General features: G+C 39.8%; 1 protein-coding gene across 6 annotated transcripts in view; it reads left to right on the forward strand.

The window, feature by feature from the left end:
* LOC137281271 (disks large 1 tumor suppressor protein-like) overlaps positions 1–16,723 on the forward strand; it is a 285,708-nt gene that overhangs the window by 66,506 nt on the left and 202,479 nt on the right. For all 6 annotated transcript variants that reach the window (XM_067812423.1, XM_067812424.1, XM_067812425.1 and 3 more), the window contains exons 3-4: positions 7,245–7,390; positions 12,263–12,439. In XM_067812423.1, the coding sequence (XP_067668524.1) occupies positions 7,245–7,390; positions 12,263–12,439 (323 nt within the window). The remainder of the gene's footprint in view (positions 1–7,244; positions 7,391–12,262; positions 12,440–16,723) is intronic.

Below are 16,723 nucleotides of genomic sequence, written 5' to 3' on the forward strand. Positions count from 1 at the left end.
ATGCTATAGCTGTTTTGTTCCATGGAAACTTTATGTTGTCAAATATAACTCTTAATTCTGAAGAACATTTCTTTGCTGGATTGCGCAAACTCTTCGCGGAATTGAAACAGAAACTATTTATGTTTTTGTAAATGAATTTCTTTAAGCTTTCTGTTTTGAACTTGCTGTACTGAAGCTTGGCTGTGTTGACACTGAGATAAGACCTGCATCTGAAGTGGTAGTTTTGTACACCTTGTGCAAGATGTAGCACCAGGTGCAGATTCAGTCTTTACAATGTGAGGTTGAGTGTTTCCTCCCATGGGGCCATAACTGCATTGATTCCTTTCCTCTACAGTACAGCAACTTCTTCATACATTGGAATGTGACAGAGTTTGCAGAATATCCAATGCTTGTCTCGCAGTGAGGATTGCAAAGCAGAACAATGCTTCTCCATGGGGTGGTAAAGTGTTCGCTCGTCAAGCTGAAGAGCGGTTTTGATTCAGTATGTGAAACACATTTCTGTTGTCATCTGATGTGATACTGCTGGAATATTGCTAAACGTGGAGTAAAAGTAAACTCACTCACTCACCCTTGCTTGTGTGCCAGCAAGAAAGAACAGGTTCCCCAGATCCCATGCTTGTCTGTGGTCAAATGGTCACAGTTTGCTGATGATCTAGGTATTGATTATATAACACTCATTCACTCTCTGATTCTGACCTGCTCACTCTTGGACCTTTGTTAGCTAACTCTTTAACCCTTGCTCTTTGGCACTCACTCTTTGACCTTTGCTAGCAGAGTCTTTAACCAGGGATGTCCCTGACACATATTCCTGAGTTGATACACATAGAAATTGACAACGGACACAGCAGATTAGATTAGCATAGCCACAGGGGCGCAGGAAAAGTTGAAATACTTTTTTTATGATGAAGTAACAATAATGTATCACAGAGTCTGCTACTAGCCTGGTTTTGATATCATCTGCTGTTTTGTTACTCTGATGACAACAATACACAATAACCAGTAACTGAATTACAACAGTATTTTAACATTGCATTAATAATAATATTTAAGTGTCTGTGACACCCATTTTGTAGTCCAGGACCCTTGAAAATTAAGAGGATGAGTCCCAGGGACCCTCAAATACAGGACTCAAGGTAAATCCCTGTTTAACCCTTGCTCCTTGAGGCTCATAAGGCTTCTTTAACGCTTGCTCTTTGACACTTACTCATTGTTTTACTTCATATGCTGACTCTTTAACCCTTGCTCTTTGGCACTCTCTCATTCTTTGACCTTCGTAAGCTGTCTTCAACCCTTGCTCTTTGGCACTTACTCATTGTTTTACTTCATATGCTGACTCTTTATCCTTTGCTCTTTGACATTTGCTCACTTACACTTTGACTCTCAGCCTGTACAGTTTGTTCATGTGTTGTCCATATTTAGAGGGCTGTGGGATAAATGAGATATTTCCCTCATGTTCCATATCAGATTAGGATGATCTATTGTTAGTCCAGTTCTATCTGTTCATTGTCCTGAGGGACAAACTAGAGCATAGCCAGACCTCCACAAGCTGTATCAGCAATTACTAAATAATACCACGATTAGGAATTCCTCAAAGGAACTCCCGGAGGATTTAATGTCTTTGTTCACACTTCGACCAGCAGTAGATGATACTGCCTAAAATAATGGCATCCAACAGCCTCCATCCCTTCGAAACACTCCACTCTGCACTGAAACAGCCAAACTGTGCAAACATCATTTTGCTTCGGGGAAATCCAGTGATGACAATGACTTGTGGGAAATGGAAATGGTGTTTCTAGAATGACACTGACGGTCAAGGAACAGTTTGATTGGATGCATTTTCATGCGTACACATCTGCAGTTGAGATCTTTTTCTGTAACTGTTCCTTGAAACAACTGTGAAACAGGAAGCCACAACTCTGAAAGGAAACAATGCCAAATCTTATTTTGTTGGGTTTAGTTTGTGTTCCAGTTTATGTAATGAGACAGAGTGTGGTATTTTATTCATTACCCACATTTTACATGCATTGAATTGACAAAATAGCGTATTTTTGTTATGTTTATGGTTTCAAACCAACACCGGTTTCAGAAAGATGTAGGAGAATGTTGTACATTTTGCATAACGTCACACTATATTGACATCACTACGTCTGCCCCATGGTAACTGACGTCACGATGTTGTCAGTTGTCATTGCCTCGAACAACCTACTGTAGTAAACTACTCTACCTCGTTTCTTGGTTTGCAGTTGCGACACCACAACATTCGCAATGTTAACATTACATACAAGTTGAAGAATGAAAGAATTCATGTGTTTGTTGTGAATGGAAGAGTAGTTCTGTCATAACATGATTTAACTTGAAGGTCATCAGTTATCCAGTCAAATTGTTAGAATCCCAGGTCAAGTTGTTACAACACAGGTCAAGGCGATTCGACATTCATGTGACATACGAGATTAGTATACAACTACCTATATGTTGACCAAGAGCATAAAAACATTGTTTATGTCATATGGACACCATTGTTTATATCGTATAAACACCTTTCATTAGATGCATACAGACAGAATTGTTTATCACATGGACACCTTTGTTAATGTCATACATATACCACTGTTTGTGTGTGACATCCTTGTTGGTTTTAAACATATGCACCTTAATATGAAACAGAAACAGACCCCGTCCTTATATTTCCCTATAATTCTATTCTGCTACAACATTCTGCTGACCTGACAGCAGAATACTTGGATAAGTGGCTACTGTGAGTAAGTGAGTGAGTTAAGTTTAACACTGATCTCACGAATATTCCAGCTATGGGATGGTGGTCTGTAAATAATCAAGTCTGGACCAGACAATGCAGCTTGATCATCAATCTGCGCATTTGGGAACTGATGATGTGTCAAACAAGTCAGTGAGTCTGACTACCTTATCCCATTACTCGATAACACCTCTTGCAACAGGCAGCGATGCCTTTTGTCTCAAGCATGGGTTGCTGAAGACCCACTCTACTCCAGATCTTCACGGGTCTCATTAGGTTGAAGGAACGCTGTGGCACTTCATCCATTAGACTTGTTTGTAATCAATATGTCATATCATTAAGTTGGAATTGATTCCCTTTTTTTCTGAAATATGATAGCATATCTTTGAACATTGGACCTAATTTTTAATTTTTAGCTTTTGCCTCCTTTATCAGCTTTAGGTTGATTAATAGTTTCTCGTACTGGGTGGTGCAAATTGCATCGTAATGATGACAGCATACAATCAGAAATCCTAACTGTACCGACTACCAGAGCAGGTGAAGTGATGGGCGTTGTGCCTGCCATTATTGATACTGCAGGTATTATTGCCACTTTGAACAATTATCCCTGTGGTTGATAGGCAATTCTCATGGCTAAGCCAACTGGCTTCAAAGTGCCCTCCCCTCCACAATAACAGACATGCTTTGACCTCAGGTTTGAATCCATGCTGTTCATGAAAAAACGTTTCAAAGCACAATTTTCTTTAAGTTTCTCATGGCAGTTACATTGAAGAGATGCACATAAGGAAAAGAGTTTTTATGGGTGTAAACTTCTTTATCTTGAGGAACACAACCATTTCAAACATAATTCTTAGTTTATCAGGTGAATGTCGCCTACTGGGTTTTTGTGTTTTACTTGTGTCTAAATGGTCACTAGTTTTCTGACACCGCTGTCCAGCTGTTTCGTTATCATGGTTGAGGGTGGTAAAGTACCATTAATTATCACTTTTGGGATATGGAAATCTCAGGAACCCTGAAGCTCCTTTGAGTCATGCCCAAATCAAACAAATTTAGCAGAGAACTTCAGATTGAATATATGGTCACATTTCTGTGCTGACCATCCATGGAGGGTATTCCAAAATGTATCTGCAAATGGAAACAAACAGTGAATGAAAGTTTCTTCACAGAGATTATTCTCTTTTTCTTTATCCTTTAAAGTGAGTAATGCTGCACTCATCAGTATTACAGCATTGATCTGTAAATCAGTATCATAGTTTAAATCTGCACGAGATCCATAATATTTTCATGATCTATTACGAATACAAGTCTTGCATGTTAAAACATGTTACAAGGAAGTAGAGATCAGTTCTCTCCCAGGTCACACAGCATTAATTCTCTCCACTGGTGCTTCTGTATGAAAGCAACAAAATATGGCGGAATAATACATAATAATGAAAACATTAACGATTACAATATTTTTTCGGCCTTGTGGCAAGAAGCCCTAAAAAGTGGTCTGAGGTATAAAGAACTGGGATACCAGGATCTGCAGTGAAATAGGTTCAACAAAGAAGAGTTTAGTTTTACACAGCAATATTCCAGCAATTTTACAACAAGGACAGCAGAAATGGGCTTCTTGCATTGTATCCCAGGGAACTGAACCTGTGTATTTGGTGTAACTAGCAAATGCATTAACCACCAGGCCACCTCAACACCTTAAGTAAGAAGCACCTAAGCCAATGTGTGTTGGCTGGTTGGAGGTGTGTCAATCACAGGGCTATATAATCTTGAATGTTTACGATTAAGTCGCAGACATAAGCCACATATTTGTCTGTAGTTTAGGACAACCAGTTGTGAATTATATTGGATGTTTCAACAAAACCAGCATGTTTCCTGCTATCATGTTCATCTGTCATATTTTGAATTACGAGATTTACGAATAAACACCCATTTATTTGGTCCAGAAGTTGTATAATATTTATGAGCAGTTGGATTGAAAGTGTGGTTTCTATGGATACTCGTTAATTCCATGACGGCCTCTCTAAATAGTACATTGATAGTGTTAGAGAATTGATTGGTTTGATTTGATTAGCAACAGCGGTTTAATACCAGTTGTGTGAGTTCTACTGGTGTGATTTGTGAAATGTGTGTTTATAAAAATTGCTGGCACATTATGAGATGAAAAAATAAGTTTTACACATTGTATTGGAACAAAAGAAAGAGTACAACAAAAGGGCGATGTATGTGTTGGGGGTTGAAAACAAGCCGTTATATGATGATTTCGGAAGAACCTTGTTTTACTCAGTGTAGGACGATGCTCCAGTAGATATTCCTGAACCTACTTCTGTAGCAGTTGAAATAATCTTTGAGTTAAATAATTGAGTCTGGACCAGACAATCCAGTGATCAACAACATGAGCATCAACCTGCGCAATTGGGAACCGATGACATGTGTCAGAATGAGGACTGTGAAATCATAGTCCTCATTCTTCATCAGCTCAACTTCTAGAATGCCTATCAAAGATGACATGTGTCAACCAAGTCAGAGAGTCTGACCACCCGATCCGGTTAGTTACCTCTTAGGACAAGCATAGTTGGCTTTTATGGCAAGCATGGGTTGCTGAAGGCCTATTCTATCCTGGGACCTTTACGGGTCGAAATAATCTTGAAAGCACTCCCTTATAAGTAAGAGACTCGTGAAGTGTCCAGGGTAGAGTAGGCCTTCAGCAACCCACGCTTGCCATTAAAGACGACTATGCTTGTTGTAAGATGCGATTAATGGGACTGGGTGGTTACCAATTGTGCAGATCGATTCTTATGCTGTTAATCACTGGTTTGTCTCGTCCAGACAATTATTTACAGACCGCCGCCATATAGCTGGAACATTGCTGAGTCTGGCGTAAAACTAAACTCACTCACTCAGTCACAATAGTGTATTTGACGGAGTCTAGAAGTAGTCTGTATCTCCTAGTAGTCACAGAGACTATGTATCAGTATAAGGTATGATTTTTTGCAAGAAGTGGAATTAAGTTTATTAACAATTCATTGTTTAAAAATATATTTAGTGGCGTCAGTAGCTGTCATTGATGCCACTTGTGTAAATAAGGACTTCCCTTTGTTTAGGATGAGTATGGTATAAAATTTACTTCAGGAGGTCACTAGTTTGTACTAACCGACACACAGTGATTTAATGCTGGATGAATATATTTGATATTTGAAAGGGATGGTGATATAGCATATTGGATAAACGGCTGCTTGTTAAGTCCTGATCCCATTCCAAACATGAGTGCAATGTGTGAAGCTTATTTTTGCCATGTTTATGCTGGATTATTTGGAGTCTAGCACGATAATGGTGGTAACTTGTATTACTGAGAAACCTTGCTATCGCTGGTTTTGATATCCATGAAGACATCCTCTCCTTGAGAGATATTTGTGGGCTTTCTTCTGTTTGTCATTTCCAATTCTGAATTTCAGTGTTCAATTATAATCCACAGGACTCCATGTGCTGTTGTTGATATTGACAACCAACATTCAAACTTGTTTGTAACTCAGTTATGTTTGATATGTGAGTCAAGAAAGTAGCTAATCACATCAGCAGTTAGAATTGGAGGAATATCAAATTTCAAGAACCAAGTGAATGGATCCAGAGTCTGTGAATTTTCATCTGCATGCCAGGCTGGAGATACAGAGGACATGGTTTCACTTCATGTATATTCAGGAGTTTTATGACTACACCCTTCTTGATGACTCATTTATTTTGGCATTTATGGTATGAAACAGCGTTATGACTGAATTGGTTGTTGGCCTTCAGAAGCCCAGGAGTTCAGTGAGTTTTTGATGTCCAAGTCCACTCATGTGTTCATTCTTAATTCTGTGATTGTGAAACACAAGAGTTATTGATCAATCCTCTGATTTCAGTTATTATTTCCAGGAATCCTGGAGGTCATGAGTTTTTGATGTCCATACGTGTTTTCACCAGTTATGTTGCAAGACAAAGATAATGTAGTGGGTTGTTGTTGTTTTTAGAAATTCAGGAGATTTTGTATTATACCTATCTTTGTGATGCCAAGCCGATCCGTGTGTTTCAATGGTAATGTTGCAAGACTGATAATGTTGTTTTCAGTGAGTGAGTGAGTGACTGAGTTGGCTTTTACACTGTTTGTAGCAATATTCCAGCGATATCACAGTAGGGGACACCAGAAATGGGCATCACATGTATCCATGTGGGAAATGAAACTTGGATCTTCAGCGTGACAAGCGAAAGCTTCAGCCACTATGCTTCCCCAATGTTGTTTTCAGAAACCCAGGAGATTTAGTATGACATCTTTCTTGATAACACTGTCCACCTATGTGTTAGACTAGTTACCTTGAAAGACAGATGATGACGTTGTTTGTTGTTGTTTTCAGAAATCCAGGAGTTCTACGAGTACACCCTTCTTGATGACTCCAAGTCCACCTATGTGTTACACTAGTTACCTTGAAAGACAGATGATGACGTCGTTTGTTGTTGTTTTCAGAAATCCAGGAGTTCTACGAGTACACCCTTCTTGATGACTCCAAGTCCACTCATGAGAAGACCCTGGAGACACTTCAACTGGCCAGCAAGTGGGAGCGCGAGCCACCAGCAGCTAACAACCAGACCAGCAGGATGGAAGTTAGCCATGTAAGAAGAGTTCTATATATACAGGACTGTAGTTTAAATATCCCTTGTCATCAGACATAAAAGGAACCCAAAAGGTTCCGATTACCCAACCGACCCTTGAATTCTTGTTCCAAACATATTCTTTTTAAGCACAATGAATGAAATAACTTTCAGATACCATTGTTTTTGCTCTAATTGATGGACAGTGGTCATTCTGATTGAGAAAGTCAATTTGATGACTCTAAGCTTGATTAAAAAGAAACAATTGCATATCGATAAATGTGTCAGTTTGTACTTTCTATCTACCTAACCTAAATATTAAAGGGGTGTAATCAGAACCACAACATTTTTTTGGGGGGGGGGGGGGGGGGGGGGCCTCATTTTGATGCCACTCAATGTTTTTGATTGTTTTGATATGTCACACCACTCGATTTAAAGAAATGAAACCTACTTGCACCCAGTGCAACCTAAAGCAATCACCTTTTGCGCTGAACAAAAACTGGTTGCACCTGCTGCTTAATATAAAATCTTATGTAATGCTGGAGTTTTGGTAAAGACAGGTTAGAACAGTATTAAAACAAAAGAAATCTGTAGTTATCTTGCTTCCTAAACTTTCATGAACAGTAAGTCCTTCAGTCACTGTACCAATAATCAATGTTCCAAGCTCGTTCTTCATCATTCTGTTTTCCCACTGAAGTCTGCCATCTTTGAACACAAAATATTAACATGTACTGGGTGCAAGATGATATACATAAGAGGTTGCATTTAGCAGTTTCAGGTTGCACCAGTGCAACCTCAAAAAGCTTAAATCGAGCCCTGTTTTCATCAGGGAAAATCATGTAATATTTCATTGCTGGGGCTGGTTTTCTCTTTACCACAATATCATTAGGTTCTTGAGAAGCATTTAGAAGTCGGTATTCTAATATACAACAAAATGTTATGGATGTCAACCTCTTCTTTATTGGTTACACAACGTTCCTGGGCTATTCCTTCCCCCTTCGTCAGGTGGATGAATATCATTACAACGTTAAGACTGCCTTTGATGGCTACCTTGTATGACTGCCAAGTGTTTCAAATGTTATAAACAGCATTGTTGAGTTACATCCCTTAAACATGCCAGGATCTGTTTTAGAATTTGCATCAGATATTACATGCTGTACATGAACCCATATTACCCAAGGGAGAGATTCACAATATGTTTATCAACCAAGTCAAATGTAAATGTATTTAAGTTTGTATATCAATAAGGTTGCTACTGACCACTTGACATGTAAACAAAACGGTATCTGCCTCACGACTGGATTTTTTAAGTCACTGAAAATGATAAAACTTCTTTAAAATTACTTTTTCCCAGTTGTTATCCTCCAAGGAGGGCTGACATGGAAACTTGTCAAAGCATCATTGACCAATAAAACTGAAGTATTTTACATATAGGTGTGGTAAATATTGAAACAGCCAGTGATCTACAGTGAGACATTTGTTTGTTTAGAGTTGCATCCCTTATTAGCCAAAGGATCAGCATCAAGACACATGGTTGGCATTGTCAGTATGAGGGAGGGGGATGGGCTAGGGCTGTACTGCCTGTTTGAATTCACAGCAATTGTCTGTACAGACTGGTTTACAACTTATATCAAAAGGATGGTATGATTTTTTCTAAAGAAATTTCCCTCTCGAATATCACTGGTCCTATTTCTGAAGATGTTACCCAAGAAAATCAATAAGACCAGACTCTACAAAAAGTCAAATTTAATATCTGAGTCGTCCTTGCTTTCTTTAATTAAATTATTTTACTTCTGGAATATTTTTTCCTCACTTGTGTGAATATTCCTTTGTACTGGTTTTCTAAAGCTATATTTCTGTGTTGGTTTTCTTTGAAATCAAATATATTTTGAAATGCTTTGACAGCTTAATTTGAGATATGATGCTTGAATTTCTTGAGACCTCACTTGTACAGTTGACTTCACTTTGTACCTTTCCTGTTCACTCTGATTTCCCTTCATATTATCAAAGCTTGGCTATGAAAAAAAGATAGAGTTCTTTAAAGAAAATTCTGCTTTTACAATGTCAGTGTTATAAAAAACTATTTTTTTTTCACAAAGACATGTTTCTGAAGGAGACAAGTTCACTGTGACAGTTCCGTTGCTAAGGAGTGCTTGTGTTGGGCACTGAGGTGCCTGTGACCTAGAGCAAGCAAAGAGTTGTCTCCCTTGAACTAAAAGGTTCCAAATCTGAGAGGTGCAGACCTTGTTGGGCTTGTTTAAACTCCCAGCATTGATTGGCTGCTGTAGATGTTAGTTTTGCTCTTGTGGTAGCGGGTAATACTTCACATATTGCTGAATGATTAATTGGCTTTGCAATACAAATATTAAAAGAGACAATTAGCTTTTTTTTTTGTCTGACTCTCTGAGGGTTCTTGTATGTTTTCATGTTGCTTTTAGCAATAATCCATAGCAGGGGCTCCTGAATTGGATGCGTCACATTGTACACATTCAGAACTTCAGCTGAATAATACTGTCTTGCATGAGAGAATTGAGGGGATAGCTTATATCATACATTATCATATATTGTATAAAAAGCGTGTCTGTGTTGATTGACTGCACACGTAATATTTATTTCAACCCAGTTGCATTGCTACATTTGACAGCAACATACGCATGCTTATGGGTATGAGGTACGGTGGGGTAGCCCAGTGGTTCAGGTGTTCTCTCATCACACCAAAGATTCGGGTTCTATTCCCCACATGGAAACAATGTGTGAAACTTATTTTTGGTGTCACCAGCTGAAGTATTGCTGAAGGCAGTGTGAAACCAGACTCAGTCATTCATTTTCTTTCCACCCATATGAGACTGTGATTTGATTGGAATGCTGTTCCAAACTCAAACACCCAAATAACTACAATTTTGTACTTAATTCTTACATCCAGTTTGACGTCACCACACAGACATCTTTGACAGTTCTAATGCTTAATGTCAGCTGAATCTATATTCAGATTCATAAGGTTCATTAGACAAGATACTGATATCTTGAAAACTACTCATATTTCACCTGGAGGCTTCTGCTGGATGCTGTGTTAATGAGCAGTCCCAATGTTTCTCTGCAGACAGGATATATGACCTGGCACCTTGGTTTACAGCTCTTTCATGTATGTGGGAGTGAGGATGGAGGTAACTGGGGGTTGTATGAGCTGGTCAGTGGACACCTGTATGTCAGGGTGGAGGTAACTGGGGGTTGTATGAGCTGGTCAGTGGACACCTGTATGTCAGGGTGGAGGTGACTGGGGGTTGTATGAGCTGGTCAGTGGACACCTGTATGTCAGGGTGGAGGTGACTGGGGGTTGTACAGATTGGTTATTGGACACTTCCTGTCTGTCAGGGTGGAGGTGACTGGGGGTTGTACAGATTGGTTATTGGACACTTCCTGTCTGTCAGGGTGGAGGTGACTGGGGGTTGTACAGACTGGTCAGTGGACATCTCTTGTATGCGGGGGTGGAGGTGACTAGATGTTGCACAAGGTGGTCAGTGGACATCTGTATGCAGGGGTGGAGGTGACTGAGGGTTGTACAGGCTGGTCAAGGGACACTTCCTGACACGAGGGTGGAGGTGACTGGGGATTGTACAGGCTGGTCAAGGGACACTTCCTGACACGAGGGTGGAGGTGACTGAGGGTTGTACAAACTGGTCAAGGGACACTTCCTGACATGAGAGTGGAGGTGACTGAGGGTTGTACAAACTGGTCAAAGGACACTTCTTGCATGCAGAGATGAGGGTGGAGGTGACTGGGGATTGTACAGGCTGCCCGGGGGACACTTCCTATATATGGAGATGAGGATGGAGGTGACTGAGGGTTGTACAAACTGGTCAAGGGACACTTCCTGACATGAGGGTGGAGGTGACTGAGGGTTGTACAGGATGGCCAGTGGACACCTGCATGTGGGGTGGAGTTAACTGGGTCTTGTTCACGCTGGTCGATGGATGCTTCCATTATGTGGGTGTTGTATCTGGTCAAGGGATAGTTAGTACACAAGGTGTCAAGGGACTACATGGGGATGAGACTCTGAAGTGAAGATGGGATTTGTAAGAGTTGCCATTTCTCTTCCCTTGTTATTCACTGGATCAATGCTGACAAGGTCGAAGTCCAGTAATCTTCGAAGAGCAGGCTATGGGGACAGGTATTGACAGATCTGTCGCTGGAGATCGCTTTGAGTATTCTTTGAAGTTTAATTTTGGGCTGCATGTTTGAGTAACTGGCGAAAAACTTTCCAGGGTGCAAAGTAGTTCATCAAGACGATGGCAGGTAATGCCACCATTAGAGATCCTTAGAACCTGACTTTAATGCTTTTGATTTTGCATAACAAAAGTGACATATCAATTGTGTCTTTCTTAGTTTTTTTAATGAAAAGATAATTGCAAAAAAAAAATTGAAAAAAAACAGACTTAGGCCCATTCATGATTGCACACTAAAGGGAGACAACTCACATGGTTCACAATGACTGGATCATGCATGATAATGGGGTTTTGTGAACTTATGTGAAAACTGACAGACTGAAAATTATCCTGATAGACATAGTTAAGGGCAGATAAACCTTGAGGATAGTTTGTCAATATGCAGTAAATGTTTTCTTCCGGTATAGTACTCACAGAGAAAGAAGTTCAGAGGAGTTATTGACTCGAAACTCTCCAGACTGAAACATATATGAGTGGATTTGAATGTATGCCACAAATGGCACAGGTCAATAATATATAGTTCAGCTCCCCATGGTAGCTTTTATTCCTGTAATTCTACAGATACTTACAGAAATGAGAAGAAATGATCGTTTTGAAACTTGCACTACAGAAAAAGAACTATGTAAATGTTTTGACCCCAAATCTGTAATTAGATACTTTTTGTTTGCAGAAGATGAATTCCCCAGTAGAAGAAGACTTGCCTCCACCACCACCACCCCTTGAAATGTCGAACACCCGAGCTACATCGGAATCTGTCCCAGCTGTCCCCGAGAAACCTGCCCCTATCCACAGCAAAGCTACTACACACACTACCGTCACATACGATGAGCGTGACCTCCCACCGCCGGTAAGACAGGACTGCTATTGGGGCCAGTCTTTTTGCCTTTACTTCAGATATGAACATACTGTTTTGTGAGTGGATTCAAAATGTAGCTCTTTATGCCTGAGTCTCTGAGTGAACAGAGTTATGGTACTGTAGTCATTTGACATGTAGGCAGACATGTTAGATGTCTGAAACAAAGGCAATTTTTGTGTCCCAGAAATTTTTCAGCCTTAGAAATTTTGGTGTTTGTGAAAGACGGATGAAGAGGACCTTATTTTCGGTATTCCTGACAGACATTTCATAGCTTGTATGAAAGAAAAGCTTCAGCAAGTTTGTTGTCTGCCGCTTTAATGGGTTCCAATTTGTAGCAAAATTAGTGCATAAAGAACTGTCTCTGATTGGTGAACATCCTCAAATGCTACTGCCTTTGTTAGATTTTCATATGTCCTAAATACAATTTGGAGTCTCCGGCCAGCAGGTCAGCATAAATTTCTAAGGCTGATTTCATTAATGAATTCATTATATGTATTGCGGGCTCTGCATCACAAAGCATATTGTGGTTGTTTGAAAGGGTATTACAACAGTTATGTGATGTCACTTTGTGCATAGGGAATCTCTGTCTACCTATGTATGCAAAGGATTGTTTGAGTTACAGTTACATAAATATGTAATGCTTTCAGTTCGTTGTTTCATTCGTACTTTAGCTTTATGACACAAGTATCACATGGGAACAACACAAGGCATTAAGTTTTTGTACTTCAGAAGGTATTTTCTCTGAAAGATGATTTTCAGATTGGAACAGGCTCTAATGAGTTCTCTATATGATGCGACACTTCCATGGGGACACCAGAAGATACATTTGGGTATGGGTATCTCAAGGTGATTTTCAGTCAGGAAACATTTTCAGACTTGGCTCCTCAAAGTAAACTATACGGACGATAATTTTAACTTGATCACTCTATCACTGACTGACATGAAGAATGATATTAGGACACTTAACTTCTCAAGAAGGTTTGCCCCAAAAGATCATTTTCAAATTAAACCAGATTCTGAGTGTGAATTTCAACTCACAATAAAATAAAATAATCATTGATTGATTGGGGACACTGAAAAATGAAGTATTTCAGCTTGGTGGAGCTGTGAGTGATGAATAGTGTGGCCTTGATCTCTGTTGAATATAATCTGTAATCTTCTCTTTCTTCATACACTCTGCACATTGACATGTCAACACAGCAGAAATGTATTATAGAAGGTCTGAACAAAACTGCAGTTAAGGTTGGAGAGGCAAGTCTCAAGGGAGTCTTGTCATCAAGACTACAGACTTCCCTGAAATATCCGAAGATGGCCAACAACCTGTCTAATGGGATACCTGGTTGGAATGAACACGACTGACAGAACCGACAGCCATGCTCACTCACTGGCATCTTTCTATAAACAAATGTCCACAGGACTTTGAAAGATTAATATGACAGTCTTCTATGTCAATTCTTCTATTAAACTGAAAGCACTAGGACTGGAATACCTGGGACAGGAGGTATTGAGCTGGACCTGTGTACCCATCCCGTTGTAGTGCCTGGGACAGGTGGTATTGAGCTGGACCTGTGTACCCATCCTGTTGTAATGCCTGGGACAGGTGGTATTGAGCTGGACTGTTCTCAGATGAAACAATGTAATTTGTTAGTCTTTCATGTTTTAAAGGGTGTATTGTCTTTGAAGATATAGACATAATCATGGTCACTTCTTATAGTATAATTCATAGTAAAGGTATTGAAAGACTAAAAATGATTTAGCTTCTGAGCTGAAGAATATGTAGCAATTTTCTCACAAACTTGATGTCAGGAATTAACGTATACTGGTAGGATAGGGAATTAGTGGTTGTCGTACCCATGTAGAATATCTGGACCTGTGTCAGCCCTTGAAAGTATAATGATGACCTTGAGGATGATGATGAGACAGACTTACTTTGCTGTGGTCCATGATTTTGTAAGAGGCAACTAAAATGATGAGGTGGTCTGCCTTCCTGACTTGGTTGACACGTGTTCATGATGTTGATCACAGGATTGTCTGATCCAGACTTAATTATTTACACACTGACACCATACAGCTTTGCGAACTACACATGCACATTTATCTTTTACGGAGCAGAACTCTAAAACCGTTCGATATTTCTTCACCAAACTTGACACATAGATTGGTCTAGTGGTGTACTGCTGCCTTTTGATAGTTTTGGAATTCTTAATAAAATATTTTTGGCGTTTCCATGGCAACAAGTTTGACTTCAACTGAAATTGGAGGTAATGCGGGGGATATTGATGACTGTGTCTTCTTGTTATAAACTTGTGAGGTCTGCATCATGTCAGGCTTTCCACCCACACTGTCAAACAGTTATATAAATAGTTTCTTTTGATAGTGTTGAGGTGTACATATGCAGATCTTCTGAATTTAAAAATGCCATATTGTCCATATTACAGACAGTTTTGAATTTTATCGGACAGTGGACTAATGAAAGGTAATAGTACTAATTGATTTGTACAGTGACATTTAAAATTGCTGCTTTATTGCCAGCTTTCTGTTGTATCAAGCACCATTTATTTGAAGCTGGTAGAGTCTCATGTGCCAGGGTGGTTGTTGGGACGGTTTATCTACAAGATCTACACACTCAAGGTGACGGCCCACAAGATATTGATAGACAACGAACAAGGAGGTTTCACATAAATTCTGATCCCCAATATCTGCTGTAATCCAGTGTCTGCTGCCTTCATCCCTGCTTCTGGTGTTGTAGACTTCATGTCATTGTCGGCATCTCCTCCACGGGACATGGCCCAAAGACTGACTCTCAATCAATGCGGTAAATAATGAATGACCCTGCCACCTTTCCTAGAGCTGCAGGAATTAAGTGAGATCTACACTGGGTGTTCAGATTCCGGTGCTGCCGACGCCGGCCACTTCTACCCCAGGGATTGATTACTTCCCCTACATTGACATCCAGATCCAGCAGGCAGATGACAACGCCTTACCGATCTCAGGAGGCTGTGTCAGCGTCATATCGGGTTTAGGGACAGAGATCTTAGGATAGGGGCGTGTCATAGCAATCTGTAGTTGTGGTACTGATGAGCCCGAGGCACTATTCACTGTAAGAAACTGAATTTGGTCAGAATAGAATGAGATATGGATGTGAAAAAAAGATGTATGCCCTAAGATGATACAGTTTGTTGTGATAGATCAAGCGGAGGAGAGAGGGATGGTTAAGTAGCCCAGTGGTTAAAGTGTCTGCTCTTCACATCAGAGATCCGGGTTTGATTCCTAACTATATGTAAAGCATATTTCTGGTGTCCACCAACATGATATTGCTGGAGTATTGCTGAAAGCGGCTTGAAACTAGACTCACTCACTCACTCACTCACTCACTCACTCACTCACTCACTCACTCACTCACTCACTCACTCACAAACTCACAAACTCACAAACTCACAAACTCACTCACAAACTCACAAACTATCCACTAGACCAGTGTACCAGTCATGCTGTAGTACAGGAGGTATGGGAATCTCAGGTTGACATAAAATATTATTCCATGCATGAATATGTCAAGATTTCATTCAATAGCACTGGCCCCCCAGCCTACATGTAAATATGATACAAAAAGATTCAGTTACAAATTTAAGAAAATATATTTAAACTCCATTACTTTGTTTATTGTTGCAGTACTATCAAGAAAACATTTAAGAAGTGGGAAACGCGTCTGTATTTACTCCTAGTGGGTCTTGATGCAACCTGATGTGCTAGAATCTCATTTGTGTGATGTAACATACTTTGTGTGTTGTAACAAATGTTGAGAGTTCAATATGGAAATGCCTGGGGTAAAACTATCACTGATCATGAATCTCATGTTTCATGTTCGTTAAACCAATCTCATGTGCTGTCATTGCTTTGTTGATATGGCAACAGAAATCTGAGCAAAGTTGATTGCTTTTGAAGTTAAAAGGATTTTCATAACCCTTTTTAAACTTGAGCAAAGTATGTATTTTTCAGATTTAATAACATGAAAGGTGAAACAGAATTGGAGAGTTTATATGTTGGGTGATGTGGTTACATCTAAGCCTTATAGGCTACTGATTATGGGTTCAAAGTCCAGAATTGTCCATTTGCTATCCTTGGTTTGTTGGGGCAATGGGGTAGCCTATTGGTTAAAGCATTCGTCCATCATGTTGAGGACCTGTGTTCGATTTCCCACATGGATACAATGTGTGAAGCCGGTTTCTGGTGTCCTGTATGGTGATGTTGCTGGAATATTGCTAAAGGCTGTGT

The sequence above is a fragment of the Haliotis asinina genome, chromosome 4 (assembly GCF_037392515.1).
Source record: "Haliotis asinina isolate JCU_RB_2024 chromosome 4, JCU_Hal_asi_v2, whole genome shotgun sequence".
In the NCBI taxonomy this organism is placed as follows: Eukaryota; Metazoa; Mollusca; class Gastropoda; order Lepetellida; family Haliotidae; genus Haliotis; species Haliotis asinina.